Source organism: Schistocerca nitens, chromosome 8 (genome assembly GCF_023898315.1).
Source record: "Schistocerca nitens isolate TAMUIC-IGC-003100 chromosome 8, iqSchNite1.1, whole genome shotgun sequence".
Lineage (NCBI taxonomy): Eukaryota > Metazoa > Arthropoda > Insecta > Orthoptera > Acrididae > Schistocerca > Schistocerca nitens.
Window position 1 is genome coordinate 340933345 of NC_064621.1, and position 18484 is coordinate 340951828.

The 18484-nt window shown below is 42.8% G+C and overlaps 1 protein-coding gene across 1 annotated transcript in view; it reads left to right on the plus strand.

Moving 5' to 3' along the window:
* Positions 1-18484, plus strand: part of LOC126199368 (uncharacterized) — a 542567-nt gene that overhangs the window by 424116 nt on the left and 99967 nt on the right. The window contains exon 3 of the mRNA XM_049936265.1: positions 8771-8923. Within this exon, the coding sequence (XP_049792222.1) occupies positions 8771-8923 (153 nt within the window). The remainder of the gene's footprint in view (positions 1-8770; positions 8924-18484) is intronic.

The following is an 18484-nucleotide window of genomic DNA, read 5'->3' on the forward strand; positions in this document are numbered from 1 at the left end:
CTTGTCTCCTACAAACCGATGCTCTGTTGCCTTGGTGTATGAAGTCTTCGGACATGGGTTTCCATCTTCAGTTTACTTTTCTCCTGCATACTGAAAAACATCTGACATTTTGGAGGTCTCGTGGGGAAAAATAAACTGAGAATGGAAACCTGTGTCCAAAACCGCCACGCTTCGAGGCAATAGAGCATCGCATTCACAACAGACAGGCCATTCCTATGCATCAGCTAGCTCCATCTTCTCCACTGGGTATCGTGGCAATCACTCACGATCACTGAATCATAAACAATGTTGCGAGACATTACGCCTACGGTCCATCAGCGTACAAAGTCATGTTTGCTTCAGAAGGGGTGGCCTGGTGGCAGGCGCCGTCGTCTATAACTTCATCACTCTGTAGCGTTGTTGGATGACGTTTCTGGACATGATCTCCTGTCCTCGATTTCTTCCTCAACAATCCCTGTGCAACCTGTCGAAGTATCTTTCTGGGACACCCTCCAGGTTTTAACAAATTTCTCAGAAACTTTTTACATGCCATTGCCAGTCTGTCAGTAAGGAGCCCCAGTATTCGTCATGACCATTGTTCCTGATCTCAAGGTATACAGTTTAGGTTCCTGTGCCTGAAGTGTCACCCTAAACAACCAGGACAACCCGTGTTTGGTCTGCGTTGGGAAGACTATGAGAAGCGCGCCTGAGTTGGAAAGTCGGAGATCGGCCGTTTATGCTGGTCGGCAGCGGCGTGGGCGACGACAAGTGGTACTTGACACGCGCCACCTTCGCCCTAGCTGGCGACCGTGCCAGGCCCGCTGATTGCTGCTGCTGGCGCCAGTAATTCTGCTGTCACTCACCTACTGCTGCCGTTGTGCGCCTCCCAGTACTAGCAGTAGAGAGCAAATACATTAGTCATTCAGAAACAGGTTTGTGTCATGTGCTCATCTTCAAACCCACGTGGGCTAAGATTCAGTGGAATTAGGGTATCAAGGAACGATCCTTATGAAACTAGAAAGTAACTTCACTATCCAACAATGAATCTTTCACTCTGTAATACAGTGTAAAACACTCCCTATGAAACCCACCGTTATTGAGTAGTGGATTACAGTATAATAGTTTAGAATAGTTTGACGGTGTGCGACTGATAAAGGCTGATCAGTTAATATTTGAATGGGACTTATTTCGTATCAAATCCAACGAAGCTAATTAGGACGTAAGGTAGCAGTAATCGGTACATAATTTCTTGTAAATGTTCTGTATCTTTTGCCTAAACAGCACGAATGAGGTAGTTACGCCCTTCATCTGACAAAGTAATAACAGTTAACTCATCACAGGTCGCCTGTTAATGTCGTCAGACGTCAGTATGCTTCCGCAGCACTGAATACACAATCCTCACTGTAATCCAAATCGTGAGAAAACGTGAGTGTCCGGCGCGGTTGTCGCATAATCACGGTGCACAAATGAACACTTAAACACATCAGACAAATCACTCAGTTAACACCATTTACATATTTGTTGGATGTCAGGCCCACGGCTTTGAGTGACACACACAGCCGTTAAACAATTGTCAACGCGATCGGCCGTCCTGCCCAAATCCGCCCTACTCGCTTAGCAGCCAGCCTGCCGCCGTGGCCGAGCGGTTCTAGGCGCTTCAGACCGGAACCGCGCTGTTGCTATGGTCGCAGGTTCGAATCCTGCCTCGGGCATGGATGTGTGGGATGTCCTTAGGTTAGGTTTAAGTAGTTCTAAGTCTAGGGAACTGATGACCTCAGATGTTAAGTGTTCAGATGTGTGTGAAATCTTATGGAACTTAACTGCTAAGGTCATCAGTCCCTAAGCTTACACACTACTTAACCTAAATTATCCTAAGGACAAACACACACACCCATGCCCGAGGGAGGACTCGAACCTCCGCCGGGAAGATGTTACGTCCCATAGTGCTTAGAGCAGTTTGAACCATTTGAGCTTAGCAACCATCAACTTACTTACTCGGAGTCTCAAAACTCACTACTCTCTAGCGCAGTGGGTGCTCGACTATCGATAGTACCTACTGCGACCTGCGTGAGGCATAGATATGTTGTTCTCAGTACGTAAGGGGCGGTTGACTCCTTACAAAATGGCGGTGTTTTCTGGTAAATTGAAATCATGTGAAGAACTGGGATTCGAGCCAGTAATCTCACGACCTGTCTTCACAACTGTATTCGCGACAGTACCTCTTTTCTATCTTCCAAATCACAGAGAAAGGGACTAACACCCTCGAAAGAAAGAAAACTGCGGAGAAACGGCTTCCCTACAGGAGGCAGACATAAATATGGAAACAGCAAAAACACAACGCATTATCATGACTAAAACAGCATTGGAAAAGCGTTAGCATTTGAAGCTGCTTCCAGTCTCATCGGAAAGGATAAATATAGGTACTGTATGGTTTTCAAGGGTCTCTTATATCATTCTTCCTGTAAATAGTTGTCAGTTCGGGTAACATTGATGGACGTGGGTAGCGATCTTGTACCCTTCTCTCCAAAGAAATCGGTAAAGGCTTAATAATATTGAATCTCGTGATTTCATTCTCGTGCTCACAAAACCAGTCCTGGTTGATGTGAGCTGTGTGAACAAGGGTTCTGTCGTCTTGGAACACATACCAAAATTAGGGAACAGAGATTGTGCCATGGAATGAAACTGATCAGACTCATTGGTCACATAATACTTGGCAGCAATGCGATCTTGCAGGGTAACCATGGGGCCCAAGGGATACCACGATACGGCTGCCCAAATCGTCACCGAATCGTCGGCAAGTTTCTCTTGAGACGTAAACTCGTCCTGAGGTTGGAAACAGTGTGAAATAAGACTCACCCGACCAAACGACATTCCTCCATTGTTTCATCGTTTTCCTGTTACAAGTATTTGCATCACTGATAAGTAGTTTTGGAATTTCAAGTCGACCCGCAGTTCCATGCTTATGGAAGCATCTCTACCCATGTTGCTTTGGTGCTAACAATGTTCGCGAGTGTGGCATACAGTTTTGAAGTGACTTTTGCAGCTGTCGTCCCCTTATGTTCCATCACAATCCTCCTCAATGGCCGTCCATCACCATCGCACAACACACGCTTTCGTCAGCGTTGTGACTTTGCGGTTAATATTTCTCCACTTTTCCCATATGCTGTATACATCCTCGAGACGGTCCCTCTTGAAACACCAAACACTTCGGGTACGTTAGTTACGGAACCACCCACAGTACGAGCATCAACATTTGTCCACGTTAGAATTCACTTATCTCCGACTTAATCCACTACACAGAACACTTTTCTGACCACAACTCACACTTACAATGTATTGAACACATTGTACAGGTACCGTTCGTGGTCAAGTATATCAGTGCAACCTGCAGTCTCGGCTAGCACCTGCATTTATGTTCAAGAATTCATTTCTCTCGGTGTTTCAATATTTTTCTCCAACTCCCATACAACCTAGGGGCTTGTTTCCAGAATCTTCCACTCTGTAGCGAAGGCAGGGCAGTGTGCCCTTTTGTGAATCTTCTCGGAAAATTAGAGCCCAGTGTACCTCCACTATGAAGTACACTTCCTGTTGCCATTTCATACGCGCCGAGGCCTACGAGAAAGACAGGCCGCGGCGCGTACGACACGAAGATAGTCCTGCGCTCGCTTGCTCGCTCAAATCAGCAGACAAACTACGTTTCTAGACCTGTTAACTCGTAACTAGGCGTGTCCGTACACACTAAAACTGAATCTTCCTCTGGAATCCGCTATTATGGAATCTTACTGTTATTAGTCCTATAATGATGGGAAGTCCATGGGCCTACTTATAATTTGTTACGGCTGTACTGGCGTACAATAAAATAAAATCATGATAAAATCATTACTTCATAATAGCAGATTCCAGCGGAAGATGCTATTCTCGTTAGTACTTATACGCCCAGCTGCGAGTTAACAGGTCTAGAAACGCATTTTGTCTCCTGAGCTGAGCGAGCGGGTTCAGGACTACCTTCGTGACGTACGCGCCGCGGCCTTCCTTTCTCGTGGGCCGTGGGGCTCGCATACGCGCACTGTGACGCAACTGTTAACAGTACCACAGAAGAACTTTTTTTGCAAGGAACTCAGGACATGTACTCTCTTCTGACAATGCGCCACTCCTGTTGCATAATTATCTTAGTTTGGGACGACATGTGTAACTTACTTTTTGAAGTACCCTTGGTCAGAGATATAGTTGCATAAAGATGAAAAGAAAATAAATGAAAATATAATCAATAAATTAATACTTATTAAACAGCGTACAAAGCTAAATCGGTATGCATCGCAGAATGTTAAGATAGTCAAGTTTCCGTATTTCGGAAATTATCGCAGAAGGTATATAACATCTTCAAACAGTTTAAGGTTGAAGCCCCATTTAAAAACATCATTACGTTATAGTGTAAACTAAGGACTAATTTAAAAGAGAAGGTTGATAATTATGACAAGGCTAATAACTACTAAATTACGTTTAATACTTGCAATGCGAACTAAATCGGTCAGACTGGCAGGTCCTTCAAGTATAGGTGTAAGGAACACAGTGATGCTTTTCACTGTAAGAGTTTTGAAAAGGTCTGGCTCACACGTCGTGCGGTCAACGCGACAGATCCTCATGCGGCGGACCTGGGTACGATTTACGGCACTACCGGGGGTTTTTCCTTGGTAGGAGGACTCGACCGGGGTGCACTCAGCCTCGTGCTGCCAACTGAGGAGATTCCTGACGAGAGGTAGCGGCTCCAAGGTCGAAATGTCGTCAACGCCTGGAAGTGTGGCGTGCTAACACCACGCTCCTCCATACCGCACCCAATGATGAATCACTTGAGTACGACACCACGCGATAGTCAGTCGACAATCTTCAGGGCCTGCTCACGGGGTTTCCTTTTTTCAAATTTCGAAAAGTCGTCCGGAGCAGATCTATGAAACTTGCCACCCCTTTGATTGGAATTAAAGACCTCACGATTTTGCACATAACAATAACGGCAGGAAATTGGATACATGGGAAGAGTTGTAGATAACGATGTTGTTGTTGTGGTCTTCAGTCCTGAGACTGGTTTGATGCAGCTCTCCATGCTACTCTATCCTGTGCAAGCTTTTTCATATCCCAGTACCTACTGCTACCTACATCCTTCTGAATCTGCTTAGTGTATTGATCTCTTGGTCTCCCTCTACGATTTTTACCCTCCACGCTGCCCTCCAATGCTAAATTTGTGATCCCTTGATGCCTCAAAACATGTCCTACCAACCGATACCTTCTTCTAGTCAAGTTGTGCCACAAACTTCTCTTCTCCCCAATCCTATTTAATATCTCCTCATTAGTTACGTGATCTACCCACCTTATCTTCAGCATTCTTCTGTAGCACCACATTTCGAAAGCTTCTATTCTCTTCTTGTCCAAACTGGTTATCGTCCATGTTTCACATCCATACATGGCTACACTCCATACAAATACTTTCAGAAACGACTTCCTGACACTTAAATCTATACTCGATGTTAACAAATTTCTCTTCTTCAGAAACGATTTCCTTGTCATTGCCAGTCTACATTTTATATCCTCTCTACTTCGACCATCATTAGTTATTTTGCTCCTCAAATAGCAAAACTCCTTTACTACTTTAAGTGTTTCATTTCCTAATCTAATCCCCTCAGCATCACCCGATTTAATTTGACTACATTCCATTATCCTCGTATTGCTTTTGTTGATGTTCATCTTATATCCTCCTTTCAAGACACTGTCCATTCCGTTCAACTGCTCTTCCAAGTCTTTTGCTGTCCCTGACAGAATTACAATGTCATCGGCGAACCTCAAAGTTTTTACTTCTTCTCCATGAATTTTAATATCTACTCCGAATTTTTCTTTTGTTTCCTTTACTGCTTGCTCAATATACAGATTGAATAACATCGGGGAGAGGCTACAACCCTGTCTCACTCCTTTCCCAACAACTGCTTCCCTTTCATGCCCCTCGACTCTTATAACTGCCATCTGGTTTCTGTACAAATTGTAAATAGCCTTTCGCTCCCTGTATTTTACCCCTGCCACCTTCAGAATTTGAAAGAGAGTATTCCAGTTAACGTTGTCAAAAGCTTTCTCTAAGTCTACAAATGCTAGAAACGTAGGTTTGCCTTTTCTTAATCTTTCTTCTAAGATAAGTCGTAAGGTTAGTATTGCCTCACGTGTTCCAACATTTCTACGGAATCCAAACTGATCTTCCCCGATGTCCGCATCTACCAGTTTTTCCATTCGTCTGTAAAGAATTCGCGTTAGTATTTTGCAGCTGTGACTTATTAAACTGATAGTTCGGTAATTTTCACATCTGTCAACACCTGCTTTCTTGGGATTGGAATTATTATATTCTTCTTGAAGTCTGTGGGTATTTCGCCTGTCTCATACATCTTGCTCACCAGATGGTAGCAGAAAAACTGAAAATAATGGTACATAAAATGAACTGATTACAGGAGCCACAAAGAACTTTTTTTGCAGTTCTGTAAGTTTGTTGTAATATCAGTACCTGTCTAACTACGTTATTATAGTCATAGTGTTAGCATACAGTGCGTGACGAGATTAGAACTCGCGGGTATGTCGATAGGATTGTCATTATCTGTACTCACTGGTGAGAGCGTTTTTCATATCGGTTCTGTACATCAATCGGTAAAAACTTAACTCTTACAGTATCACTTTGTCGCCTCACTTTGTTGCCTATCTGTCTGTCGGTTTGTTATGACCCTTTTTCTCAGGAACGCTTAGTTAAAATTTGTGTCACATACTAGGATCTAAAAATTTAAGCTTTTAAGTCAATGCAGTCAAAAGATGCTTCCATGTATAGCACATATTTTGATATTCAAAAACGCTCTCATCTGATGCTATAGATGAACAACCTAAATACATACACTGAACAGCTAGAACATACCTACATAGTAGCCTGTATGTCCACCTTTGGGTCACCGAGAGAGATGACATAGTGGTTAGCACACTTGCATTCGGGAGGGCGACGGTTCAAACCCGCGCCCCGTCATCCTGATTTAGGTTTTCCGTGATTTCCCTAAACCGCTTCGGGAAAATGTCAGGATGGTTCCTCGGAAAGGGCACGGCCGACTTCCTTCCTCATCCTTCCCTAATCCGATGCGACCGATGACTTAGCTGTTTGGTCCCCTCCCCCAAATCAACGAACCATCCACCTTTGGGACGGATAACAGCGGCGACGCATGGAAGCAATCTGGCCTTGGTAGGTCGCTGGAGCGAGTTGGCAGCACATCTACGCACACAAATTACCTAATTCCCGCAATTTCCGAAGAGGGGGCGATGACCACTGACGCCACGTTCAATAACTTCGCAGATATGTTCGATCTGGTTCAGATATGGCTAGTAGGTCGGCCAGAGCATCAATTGAAACTCGTATCTGTGTTCCTCGAACCACTCGATCACACTCCTGGTCTTGTGACATGGCGCATTATCTTGATGAAAAATGCCACTGCCGTCGGAAACATGATCTTCATGTCCACAGCCCGTGGTTTAGTGGTTAGCGTTGATGCCACGGGATCACAGGTCCTTGGTTCGATCCCTGGCCGACTCGGGGATTTTTCTCTCCCTGGGGAGTGGATATTTGTGATGTCCTCATCATTTCATCATCATTCGTGAAAATGGCGAGACGCAGCATGTGAAAGTTGCTGTATTTGGACGGGTTACTCCTGTAACCGAAATATCAGATCTGAAGATGGTTCTAAAGGAACCGAAACCGGTCATATAAATAAACATTTTGCAACCAAGGCGGATTATAAGTAAATTGAGAAATGTAAATGAATGTGTAAGAGAGAAACTGGGAGCCAACGAGTTCTCCTTGTACTTTCGTTTGTTTTGTACCTAATTAGAACAGCATGTTATTGAGTGTTAGTCCATTGCGTATTTTATATTCTTACAGAATATAATTTGCATTTTACAAGTAATAAAAGTTAATTGATAGCATAACTTCTGCGTCGTCATGTAAAAAAAAAGCTATTACTTTTGATGCAAGTACAGTTTATGTAAACAAACACACACACACACAAGTTATTTTGTACTCAATCGAATGTTCTTTGTCATGATCAAAGACAAAAGTTTCGTTTTATTATTGATAAATGCGGAAGTTGTTCGAGAATAACAGAAACATGTTTTATATAAATTTGACGAAGTATTGAAATGATGTTTGATGTATTTTTTGCATTTTTTCTCTTTTTGTAATTTTACCTTTTTGTTGAGGAAATTGCGTTGTATAGCGCTATATGATATATATGTATTGTTTTCTTTATTTTTACTACAACATTCCACTGTTTCAGGTTATAAAACAAAACTTTTATAACAAAATCTGAACTAAAGCATTGACCATTTCAATTTTCCTGTAAATAGTGTTTACTTCTAAGTAAGAGACAAGTGGTTAACTACGTAGAGCAAAAATTCTCCGTAGATTATCCAGCCTGTTACATCTCGTCACGCATCTTCTAGATGATTCACTACCTTAGGTTTTTTTAGGGGAATCTAGTGAGACACTGATCGCATGCGCCAAGAAAGAGATCGTTATGAGGTAACGCCTGATAGGTATGCAACACACCTAACGTATGCGTAGCGCGGGTACGACCTTACATCGCCCAAAGCTGCTACATAAATACCGTACTCTATGTTTACTTAACGATAGTCTATGGTAGTTTTACAACTCTGAAGGTGTCCTTTTACAACTCCGGAGGTGTCCCTAAGCTAGCAGCTAAGACACAGCGTCCGACCCGGCGTGTTACAGGGCTGCTGAGCGCTGAGCTGCGAGTGGTGGGCGCTGACGACGCGGACGTGGTCGCCGGGGGCGGCGCTGCTGCTGGCCTCTGCGACGGCGGGCGCGCCGAGTGTGCGACGGTGGCGCCGCGGGTCGGCCCGCCGCCGCTCATCGCTGGGCCTGGTCAGTACACTCACGTCACTGCGGGGGTGGCTGTTATCGCTGGAACAGCCGGTTTTTGGTTATATCGTTTCTTTTTTTTTTTCAACACTACCTTAACATAACTGTTAAAACAGCTCAACATAACCGGTTTCCATAATAAACGATTTTCGGTTTTTATTCCTATTATTTTCTTTACCCGCCACGTTAGCCGAGAACGCTATTGCGCTGCTTCGTGGACTCGGGTAGGCGCGCCGGCCCCGGATCGAATCCGCCCGGCGGATTAACGACGACGGTCGGTGTGCCGGCCAGCCTGGATGTGGTTTTTAGTCGGTTTTCCACATCCCCCTAGGTGAATACCGGGCTGGTCTCCATGTCCCGCCTCAGTTACACGGCTCGCAGACACCTGAACACTTTCGCGTTATTCCATGGATTACACTAGTCGTAGACAGTTGGGGTACACAAATTCCGTCCCAGGGGGTACAAGATGGTGGTAGGAAGAGCATTCGGCCACCCCTTAATCTAACATTACCAAATCCAATTAACCGTGCCGATCCTGCGTCCCTGAAGGAAAAGGCACAAGCGAAAGGAAGAAAGAAAGATTCCTATTATTTTCTTTAGTAAATGCTAAAATCTAACAAAGATTGAAAAATCTTTCCACCCCCAGTTTCAAGATACATACAGGGTGGTGCAGATAAAGCCCGTGTAATTATAAAGGAAACAAAGTGAAATTTCACAAATGAAGAGCTGAAATGGACTTTTCATTCATTTACAATGAAAAATGCAGTGAAAAATGCAGGGTGTAACAAAAAGAATCATCCGATATGGCACGTCTATATTTCTGAAACTAATAAACATATACAATGAATTTAGTTTTTTGACGAACTGGAAACTCAAACCTTTTCATAAGTGTTTAATATGCCACCCTTGAGATGCACGGTATATGTCAAAGCAATATTCAGATTGTTCCCACACTGCAACGAGCAAGTCTTGAGTTACACCTTCCCTGGCTTCCGTGGCTGCTTTATGCAATGTATCAGTTCATTCGTGTTTGTTGGTAACGGCGGCACATAAGTCCCCACAAGAAATAATCACATACAGTTAGGTCTAGTGACCATTTTTTCATCATGGAGTGGCTGCTGATACATTATGTTACTGTTCTCTTTTGCCCAGTAGCTCGTGTTCTGTGAATTCACGTGATTTCAAAAATGGTTCAAATGGCTCTGAGCACTATGGGACTTAACATCTGTGGTCATCAGTCCCCTAGAACTTAGAATTACTTAAACCTAACTAACCTAAGGACGTCACACACATCCATGCCCGAGGCAGGATTCGAACCTGCGACCGTAGCAGTCGCGCGGCTCCGGACTGAGCGCCTAGAATTCACGTGACTGGAAAGATGAAATCATGCTTCGTCACTCATTATGCGATGGAAAGGGTCTACCAAACCATCTTTCATGTTATTCAAAAGCCACGTGCAGTAATTTCCACGTTTCTGACTATCATCCTCCTGTAACTGCTGCGTAACCGCCACACAATACGGCTTCAAATTAATACTTTTTCAAAATTTCATATTTGTGGGGATCCACAGCCTCCAGATGTTTAGTTAACGTGAACATGGCCCGTAGTTGGCTGTAATGCAATTTTTATTTACTCGTGCGATTAGCTAATTACGACTACTTCCCACAAGTAATCGAAATCAGCTAATGGCACGATTAAATAAAGATCACATTACAGCCTACTACGGACCATGTTTAGGTTTATTAAGACTTTTTCAACATCCACTGGCAGCACCCTCAACTTACATGTACCTTAAATGAAGCAACAAATGTACTCTTACCAGTAACTGTTTATTTATCTCTACGACGCGTTTCAAAGGTTTAAACGTCCATCATCAGGTGGATTTAAATTTGTTTGTATGACATCTGTGTGTGTGTTGTGTTACGATTTTCTGGAGGAACTTGTGGCACTGTCTAGTGGAGAAACAAAACTCAAATGTAAATCCACCAGATGATGGAGGTTTAAACCTTTGAAACGCATCGTGGAGATAAATAAACAGTGACTGGTAACAGTAAACTTGTTTCATTTAATGTCAATAACAGTCACGGTAAAGCCTAACCTAAAATGTTCGCATTTAAAGTTACATGTACCTGTTGGGCCAATTTACGTGTAGACTTCTTTGGGCTCTGAATAATTCTTCGGCGAATGTCTGCAATAACTTCTGGTGCGCGAACTGAAGGAATTCTTTATCATTTTACATTTTGCACAGATCTCTAGTTGCATCAAATTTTATGCAGACTCTGTATTGCTCTCTTTGCTGGTAATCTCTATGTGGATACTTGACAACGAAAATTTCGCGAGTTACCTTCATCGAACCTATTTTCAAGCATGCTTCCACAATTTCAGTTCTTCTTTCTATCGAAAAAGTCATTTTGCAAAGAGAAACGTCTAACTTCACTGAAATAAACTGAAATCCTGACAGAAGAATGCTAAAATCGATTACTGCAGAAAACTGTACGTTGCTGTAGCTGTTTACTCTATTTCAGAAGTCTAAACATTGCATTCGTATTCGAAGAGGAGACGGGTTACTTTTAACTGCACCACCTGTAGCATCAAAATATTAAATTTAATAGGCAGGTAAACGAAAACTTGCACCGTTCGATGTTTTTCTCGAAAAGTGACTGAACACTACAAAAAGTCACCAGTATTCTTCTACTGCTTCTAATTTTTGAAAGTCTGCTCAAAAATCATTTTTTAATCGACAGTCATACTACTACTTGGTTATTACGAATAATCAGTGCTAAAAATTGAAAACTAAGTTTGATGAACTCTATTTTACGTGCTAATTTGTTCGTTTTCAAGAGCTACAATTGGATGTAGACGCATCTACTTTGTATTATTGTTATAAACTATGAATGGATTGTTAACTTTTAAGTTTTCTCCTATACGTTGTCACAAGTTTGTTGTGGCTCCTGCGGTTTTTAACCTGTTGAGGCAAATAGAACATTCTACGTCATTGATTCTGCACTTCATGAAATACATCCAGATTAGGTGTGGTGCCACTCTGTACATCTGATGTCGGATGACGATAGTGAGAGACTACCGTATATACCACATCGGGCAAGTCATGCACACTGCATCTATGCGCGTACCATCAAGTAGCTCATGTGCTATGGCATTTTTGTCTCAGCAATGCTGTACCAATGCTTGTGCTATGTATTGTTGCTAGTTTGTGCCGGCATTATTTTTAAAACTCCATTGACCGCTTTTCCTATTTTCTATATAACACAGTATTTCAAAGCAATGGAAATTTTACGAATACAAATGACTTGTTTGTTAAAAAGGGTTTATTCAAAAACCAAAAATGTTAGTTCTGCTGCTATGTCTAACTGATATTTCATTTTTTTACCCGATTATTTGTAAAAAACTAAAAGCACCTATTATTACCGAGACCAAACAAATAACGAAAAATACCGAGAACCAAAATAGCGGTATCGGTTTTAACCGGGCGGATTTTCCCGCTGCCGATGTCTAGCACATCTCCTAATAACCCAATGCGCATAAAACAGCAGGGACTTTATGTATGTTATACACTGCCGCTCATTAAAACTGCAACAACAGGAAGGAAAGCAAGTAACGAAAATTTACATGTTTATTTATACAGTGAGGTATGTAGCGGGAAGAATACATGAATAAGTAATGTGCAGGTCATTTGTGTGTATACAGATGCGAAATTCAGAACACAGATTTGACACCTCGGGCCACACCAATGGCTCTAATGCGGCTGGGTATCTGCATCTGCATGACCTCTCTCCAATTCACAATTAAGTATCCGGCAGAGGGTTCATCAAACAACCTTCAAGTTTTTTCCCAACCGTTCTACTACGACTGACTGTTTAGTAAACCTGTTGCATCTTCTAAGTGTTCTGGCAATAAATCGCAATCTTTGGTTCGCTTTCCCCACTACATTATCTACGCGATTGTTCCGTTTGAAGTTATTTGTAGTAGCAACCCTTAAGTATAAGGGGCGATCAAAAAGTTTCCGTTCGAAGGCCGTATTGTCCAGAATCGGTATGCCAGTCAGGCAAAATCGCCATGAGTACTGAGGCAATCATCCCACCCCAGCACGAGCTTCAAGATGCCTGTTTGGTAAAACAGTGTGTCGTGCTTCGTGAAGAAGTCCATAAGTGCCTACTGCACATGCCCGCTCGACAGGAATCATCGACCATTCAATGCCGTTTTTTAAGAGGCTGAAGGCGTGATAATCACGTGGGGAGAGATCAACAATACAGGGTGGATGCTCGAGTGTCTCGCACTTCAGTTGACGTCACTTCTGCGTAACGACATTTGCGATATGGGGACGTGCATTATCATGAAGCAGCAGTACTCCCTATCAAAGTTTTCTCGGACGTTTCGCCTTAATTGCACCCCATAAAAGTTCTTCATTCCTTGATGTATATCTACCGGTGTTTGTCCTTCGGCAACCAAGGAGATAATAACAGTACGTTGCTCCTGTATGGAAGTATTTAGTAATAACGTCGCTATAGTTCACGTTTCACCATTTACAACACGTACGTCGGAAAGAAACGAATATCATAGTGAGCCCATACCTACATGTAGGTGCTTATATTCTTGCATGGAGTTGCGCCATGTTGCATATACGCTGCAGCAACACCCTCAAATGTAAACTTTTGATCGCGCCTTGTATATATGTCTTGAAAGGAGGATATAAGATGAACATCAACAAAAGCAAAACGAGGATGACGGAATGTAGTCAAATTAAGTCGGATGATGCTGAGGGAATTAGATTAGGAAATAAGACACTTAAATTAGTAAAGGAGTTTTGCTATTTGGGGAGCAAAATAACTGATGATGGTCGAAGTAGAGAGGATATAAAATGTAGACTGACAATGGCAAGGAAAGCGTTTCTGCAGAAGAGACATTCTTTGACATCGAGTATAGCTTTAAATGTCAGGACGTCGTTTCTGAAAGTATTTGTATGGAGTGGAGCCATGTATGGAAGTGAAACATGGACGATAAATAGTTTGGACAAGAAGAGAATAGAAGCTTTCGAAATGTGGTGCTACAGAAGAATGCTGAAGATTAGGTGGGTAGAACACATAACTAATGAGGAGGTACTGAATAGGATTGGGGAGAAGAGAAGTTTGTGGCACAACTTGACTAGAAGAAGGGATCGGTTGGTAGGACATGTTCTGAGGCATCAAGGGATCACAAATTTAGCATTGGAGGGCAGCGTGGAGGGTAAAAATCGTAGAGGTAGACCAAGAGATGAATACACTAAGCAGATTCAGAAGGATGTAGGTTGCAGTAGTTACTGGGAGATGAAGCTTGCACAGGATAGAGCAGCATGGAGAGCTGCATCAAACCAGTCTCAGCACTGATGACCACAACAACAACAAGATATATTTAACTGAATTGACAGCCTTTATTTAGATTTGCATTATTTATCGTGTTACTGAAACTTAGGGGATTTCTTTTCGTATTCGTAGGATAACATCACACTTTCCATTATTCAGAGTTAATTGCCACTTTTCACGCAATACAGCTGTCTTGCCAAAATCATTTTGCAATAGTTTTTGATCTTCTGATGACTTTACTAGACGGTAAGTGACAGCATCATATGCAAACAATCTAAAATGGCCCTTCAGATTGCCTCCTGAATTGTTTATGTCGATTAGGAACAACAGAGGGCCTATAAAACTTCTTTGAGGAACGGTAGATATCAGTTCTGTTTTACTCGATACTTTCCGTCAGTAGGAATGGCTTCAGTCTAGAAACATGGAATCAATTTCGGTTCTCCTGTCGACAGTACTCACTACTTCGTGTGAATCAAGAGCTAGCTGTGTTTCACAGAAACGACATTTCCTGAATCCGTGCTGTCTGCGAATACTGCGTTTTCTTCGAAGTATTTCATAATTTTCGAACACGGTATATGTTCCCAAACACTACTGCAGATCGAAGTTAGTGATATATGTCTGTAATTCAGTGGATTACTCCTATTTCTTTTCTTTGAGTAGGGATATGTCATTCCATACTGCTCCAACTGCAACAGAGCTGAATAATCGCAGCAGTTGAGACAAGCTGTCTTGAAGGAAGGATGCAGTGAGGGACATGTAATCTGTGTTTTGCAGCGTAACTGAGTGTCTTTCTATTTGGGTATGAACGAAGACCCCACAGGAATTCCAGTTGGTACGCGAGGAGTCTAGTATAAACTTGGAGGGGATATTTCAGGATGTGGGCTTGGTGTGGTGTAGTGAACTGTGATAAGGATGGGGAGGTAATCGTAGCCAATCTACTTCAGACTCGTTCAGTAGATAGAAAGTCCATGGAAGTTGGGTGAGGTGAGGATGATGCCGGAATTGGAGTCTCAGGTCAGGTATGTTGGGCTATGGGAATCTGGTCAGTTGAAGGGTAGCAGTAAACCGACGCCACCGTTGGCAGTGGAGTGGCTATGGATGTCATGCTCTGTGACAGTAATATAGATGGTGAAAGTCTGGGCGGTGTGGGAGAGGAAGTAGTAGAGTATAAGGTGATTGGGCTAGACGCAGAATGGTGGTGCAATTAACCAAGAAATGTTTGAGGTGAATGGTAAGGATGAGGTGTTTGGCAGGATGGTTGTGTCATAATAAGGATATTACAGAGGTAGCCAGTTGCTGCGCTGCCTCGATTTATAATATGGTGATTATTTGTGGAGTGTAGGTTGTACGGTATCATGCGGATGTGTGACACAGTTGTAGAAATGTTTTGTTTAGGACATAAGTATGGATATTGTGATGAAATAGATCATGGATGAAGAGTATTATGCTAGAGCTGAGGAAAAGCATATTATGGAACAGCATTATATGATTCTACCATGCCATGATGTGTTTGGTAACGAAGTGGTTTTGGCGAAATATTTTAAACTAGAGATTCAAAACAGTTGAAGAGGAAGTGAAATTGGTCTTGGAGTAGGCGCCCTAAGTGTTAAGATAGAAGACGGATCTAGTAGTTGACCAACACTTGGTTGACCAACTTGAAATGTTGTCTCTTGGTCTGGGATGCTTAAGAAGACGGATTAACCAAAGAGATATAAGAGACTCAGAGAAGAGCGGAGCAGCTCGCCACGGTTTAATCAGCATGAAAGCATCACAGAAATGGTTCCAGTGATAGATGCTACAAGAAATGCATGGTGGCGCGTGAGGCGCTTACTCACGAAATGCCGGGAGCTCGCTTTAAGAGACAAGAAATATTTTATTTCTTCCAGCAGACATCACATCTTGTGACTGTGACGATACAGTTTGAAAAATTTAGGCTTGAACACAGGGATACCGACAACTGTTCTATTAACGTACCATCCGCGTTTGGTATAACAAAGGAGACAGTTTCCATACACATTGCTGACCAAAAGAATGAAGTCTTGTAATCTACCCCCCCCCCCCTTTCCTTCTTCCATCTATTGTCCACATTAAACAGTGCCCAGTCCAAGTAATTAGTAAGCAAAGCATTTTATAAAGATTTGGGGTCTGATTCTTGAAGCTGAAAATTTAACCTGAGGTCCTCACGGTTCGTTTGAACTAAATAATTGGAAGATTGTTGTAGCTGAATTTTTTACATAAATACATTTTCCACCGATTTTCTCACATTTTAGTGTATCATGCAATATTCTGATTTTTCACCTTAACATTGTTCGCACCTATTATACAAAAATACGTCCGATCACCTCAGAGACAAGTTTACGACACTCGCGCTTTGCGGAAATAACAATATTTCAAAGGGTTTAAAATTTTTCTTAGCAAGTAAACTCCTATTAGTTTTCGTTACATTATTAATTTCTATCCTTATTTCATAAACGAATCCAGAAATAAATATAGTTAACAGTACAGGATTGCGTAATTAATCACAGAAATTTTAACTGTGCAAATAATTCCTAATTTCAAATTTTTCGTAAATTAACAGCACATTCAGAGCTAGTACATATCGATTGTAACATCGAAACTAATATATATTTTATAAAGTAATTCCTTTTCATAAATTTTAGCTTGAAATATAACCTACTGTGTATAAAATTGTATGAAAGTTTTCAGAAAAGCAACTGAGATAATATTGAGCCGTCCAAAATTCTAGCCGGCCGGGATGGCCGAGCGGTTCTAGGCGCTACAGTCTGGAACCGCGTGACCGCCACGGTCGCAGGTTCGAATCCTGCCTCGGGCATGGATGTGTTTGATGTCCTTAGGTTAGTTAGGTTTAAGTAGTTCTAAGTTCTAGGGGACAGATGACCTCAGAAGTTTAGTCCCATAGTGCTCAGAGCAATTTGAACCATTTTTTGAACCAAAATCCGAAAAAAATACTGGTGTTGACAACTATTAATCAGGAAAAGTTATGCTAGAGGAGGATGTCCCGTTACAGCATCCAGAAGACATCGTTGGATGTCAATGTGACTTCGTACACGTGCACACCGCCATTGGATAGGTAAATGATTAGACTCACAGTTTTCTGTGACACATACAACGGCAACCTGAATACAGTAGAGTTGTTAGCGGTCCTTGTAGGTTGTGTAAAATGCAAGAACAGTGTTAGATGTAGCGTGATCGCTATGATGTACACGGAGATGCCACATACCGGTGTAAGACAGCGTTATCAGCACCTTACAGAGCTAGAAAGGAGGCTCCCCATTGTAGGTCTCCATTTGGCAAGCTGGTCGACTTGAGGAACAACCAGATTAGTGGGGTGTTTCGATGTGACAGTGGTCGAGTATTAGATTGCATGGGAACGTGAGGGCAGTCATGGTTCCTCTAGTAACAGAATAGAGCGAAATCGGAGCGCACCGGCCGACGGCGTCAATGGGGAATCGCCGGAACAAAGCACACACACACAACAGGGACGTCTGACAACAGAGACCATACGGCGAAATAACAAAACCAGAGGGCAAAACCAAATTGCATACCAAGACGTAGCGACTATCAGCGACCAGAGCAATGAGTAGATAAACGATCACAAGAGTTGTTGGAACACGACTGCCGTATGAGCCGGTCAGACCCCCTGCGCTGCCGGCTTTATGGGATCACGCCCATAGGCCGGCGCGGCGAGCGTGGCCCGCGCTTGGGGCTGTGGCGGCGACGGCAGGGCTCGCCGAGACTCGAACTCGGGACCTTTGCCTTTCGCGGGCAAGTGCTCTACCTTCGGAGCTACCCAAGCACGACTCACGCCCCGTCCTCAGAGCTTTACTTCCGCCAGTACCTCGTCTCCTACCTTCCTAACTTTAGATGGTAGGGCACTTGCCCGCGAAAGGCAAAGGTCCCGAGTTCGAGTCTCGGTCCGGCACACAGTTTTAATCTGCCAGGAAGTTTCGGGGGCTATTTTACCTCCGGTAATTTTACCCAAGAGGACGTTATCATTATTTAACCATACAGTAGAGTTGCATGCCCTCGGGAAAAAAATACGGCTGTAGTTTTCCCTTGCTTTCAGCTGTTCGCAGTACCAGTCGAGTGGAAATATTTCGCCACCATGCTCTGCGAAGACTTACAGTTATTTTCGTAGTATTTTTCCTGATGTATTATGGAAATACACGCACAAACACAATACATA